General features: G+C 57.0%; 1 protein-coding gene across 1 annotated transcript in view; it reads left to right on the forward strand.

Annotated features, from left to right (window-relative positions):
• Positions 1-521: 521 nt before the first annotated feature.
• LOC121854550 (mucin-6-like) overlaps positions 522-2,830 on the forward strand; it is a gene marked incomplete at its 5' end in the record, with an annotated part of 2,318 nt that continues 9 nt past the window's right edge. The window contains 2 exon segments of the mRNA XM_042349232.1: positions 522-1,661; positions 1,902-2,830. The exon segment at positions 1,902-2,830 is cut by the window's right edge and continues 9 nt beyond it. Coding sequence (XP_042205166.1) covers positions 522-1,661; positions 1,902-2,830 — 2,069 coding nt within the window.

Genomic DNA, 2,830 nt, shown 5'->3' on the forward strand with positions numbered 1-2,830 from the left:
TTGTTCTGCACATCGTCTACCGTGATCACTTGATACCGGGTCTCTCTCTCTCTCTCTCTCTCTCAGATGGTGTTATGAGGGGCATCACGTGGGGTGGTAATTCCCTCACAGATGGTGTTATGAGGGGCATCACGTGGGGTGGTAATTCCCTCACAGATGGTGTTATGAGGGGCATCACGTGGGGTGGTAATTCCCTCACAGATGGTGTTATGAGGGGCATCACGTGATGCTGTAGCAACTCATTCACTAAGTGGTGTCGTAGCATCATTGGGACACCACGTGATCTGTTGTCACAGGACTTCACTCACTCAAGTGGGTGAGGTGTGGTCCCAGGCCTCTCTATCGTGGAGTCTCAGGGGAATTATCACTGTGTGTGTGTGTGTGCGTGCGTGTGCGCGTGCTTAACTGATCATTAACCTAACCTAACCTAACCTGGAGTGAGATACAAGCCAAGCTTTGCCTCAGTGTACAATTAGTTGAGTGTGTAGGAGGGATAGTTGTTAATGTATTGTGTTTTACAGAGGAGGTGTTTGGGCTGCCACTCAACAAAGGAAGCGTCACCATAGTACCTACCATTGTCAACTCCCCCCGGCCGAGGATGCAACACATGGGTCGAGGCGGTGCCAGGCGAGGTCGACCGCCGATGGCCATGCAGTACGCTACCGGTAATATCATCACCAAGGGACAGATGCCTGTTAGGATCACCAAGAAACCTATGACAAACATACGTGGAGGTAAAGCCTACCAGACCATTGCTATGCCTGTGTCGGGGGGCAGCGCCACGCCACAGGCCCTGTTAAATAAAAGCGTGGTGATAACCCCAGCCACGAAGGCCACAGCGCTGGCCACCTCTAAAGCTGTTCGCAACATCAAACTCAACCCCAAGTTGACGGTGACCACCACGCCCAAGGGGAATAACGCCGGTCCCAGCACTAGCGGCGTGGCAGCGACCAAGATGACCGCCGTACCCAAGATAACCAAGAAGACCACGCTAGCTCAGCTGGCTAACTTACACAGAAACGAAAAACTGAAAAAGTTAAATCAGGCCAAGAAAGAACAGGAGAAGGACTCCGGCTCCAGCACGGTAGACAACTGCAAGTCCGAGTCCGGGGAGGAGGCCGACGGTCCCGTTAATCTGGTTAGTAAAAAGGAAGAAGCTGACAGCCCCAAGAAGGAGGAAGGTGAGAGCTGTGAAGCGGTGGGTGGTGGCTCAGACTCGGGTGCTGCTGGACTTGGAAAAGAACATCATGGTCTGGGCGGGTCAAATCACCTCTCCGATTCAGCTGCTTCTGAAGCATCCAAGATGGCTGACAACTCGTCCCCATTACCTGGCAAACGGGATGACAAGTTAGGAACCGCCGACGCTTCCACGGGTTTGGTGACGTCCGACGGAGGGCCAACGACAGACAGTTCTTCCCCTTCGCTCCATTCCAACGAAGTCGTCCTTGGAGCACCATCTAAGTCGGCCGTTGGATTTGGAATGCGGGACCTAGCAAAACCTCTCTCTAGCTCGGTGAGCAACAGCGAGAGTCGCACCGGCATCGTGAAGCCACAAGTACAACAAACACCCAACAAACCCACGGCCAGCCTCACCCCACTACAGTCCATGAGCAACCTGCTGCCCCCTGGTGGTCCAGGGCCCCCGGGGGCACCACACACTAGTCTTGCCTCCACCACTCTCCCTCACCTACCACCTTTCTCCTCCCAACAAGCCTTCCACTCCTCTCAACCGCTCTTCCAGCCTTTCTTGCAGCAACCGGCACAGCAACAGCAGCAGCAACAGCAGCAGCAGCAGCAGCAACAGCAGCAGCAGCAGCAACAGCAGCAACAGCAGCAACAGTCAGGTGGTAGCAGCAGCACTACCAACAGTAGTAGCTGGTCTAAAAGCAACATGGATGCAGTTTCAAGTGCCAGCCTGGGCAGCAACGTGGCACAGGTGGCACCTCACGTGCACCAGTCTGGCCTGTCCACTTCCAACACATACGCAGGCTCTCAGTCTCCCTTCCTGCCATCCACCACGCAGGCTCAGTTCAGCGGCAATGGCGGGAGCTACGGAACCATGTCTAGCATGTCTAGCCCCATGCCGGCCACCACCCAGCAGGCCACTACCACTTACCCCACAATGTCTGACAGTCCACAGCTCTCACAACAGCAACACCAAATTCAACAGTCTCAGCAGAGTTCCCTGAGCTCGACGCTGGCTCACGCCGGCAGCGGTCTGGTGCACAGTTCACGCAGCGGAGGACTGGGCGGAGCTGACAGTCCCCTAAACTTGTCCCACTTACTTAATTCTCAAGTGTTTGACGCAGTGCCGGAAGACCTGAGCTCCCCACACAGCCATGCGTCCGCCCTCGACTACCTCAACTACACCCTGTCGACGGGCACCAGCGCCTTCCGTCGCCCCGACTACCAGGCCACGCTCAGCCCAGACTTACAGTCGCTAATTAATTCTGCCACGTCCCAACAATCCCTCACCTCTTCCCTCCCCGGTGCAGCCCACGCGGCCTCCAACCCTGCGGTGACGTCTCCTTCGCCATTCCCGTCCTACCAGCCTCCCACCTACCCTCAGTACGCCCCCTCGTACCGAACGGGGACCTCGGTGTCTGCCAGTCCGTACGCCGCTTACGCCGGTCAGTATCCCCCGTACGCTGCCCAGTACCCGCCCGGTCTGGCCCCACATGCCGCAACCACCGCACAGCCTCCGACTATGGGTCAGTACGGAGCACTGCACACCCCGCCCAACCCCTACCAAACGTACCCCGCACCTCCGACACCCGGACGATCGCCGTACTCGTCTACCCTCGGTGGGTTCAGTCACGGCCCGTACCCC

The sequence above is a fragment of the Homarus americanus genome, unplaced genomic scaffold (genome assembly GCF_018991925.1).
Source record: "Homarus americanus isolate GMGI-L3 unplaced genomic scaffold, GMGI_Hamer_2.0 scaffold22191, whole genome shotgun sequence".
Taxonomy (NCBI): Eukaryota; Metazoa; Arthropoda; class Malacostraca; order Decapoda; family Nephropidae; genus Homarus; species Homarus americanus.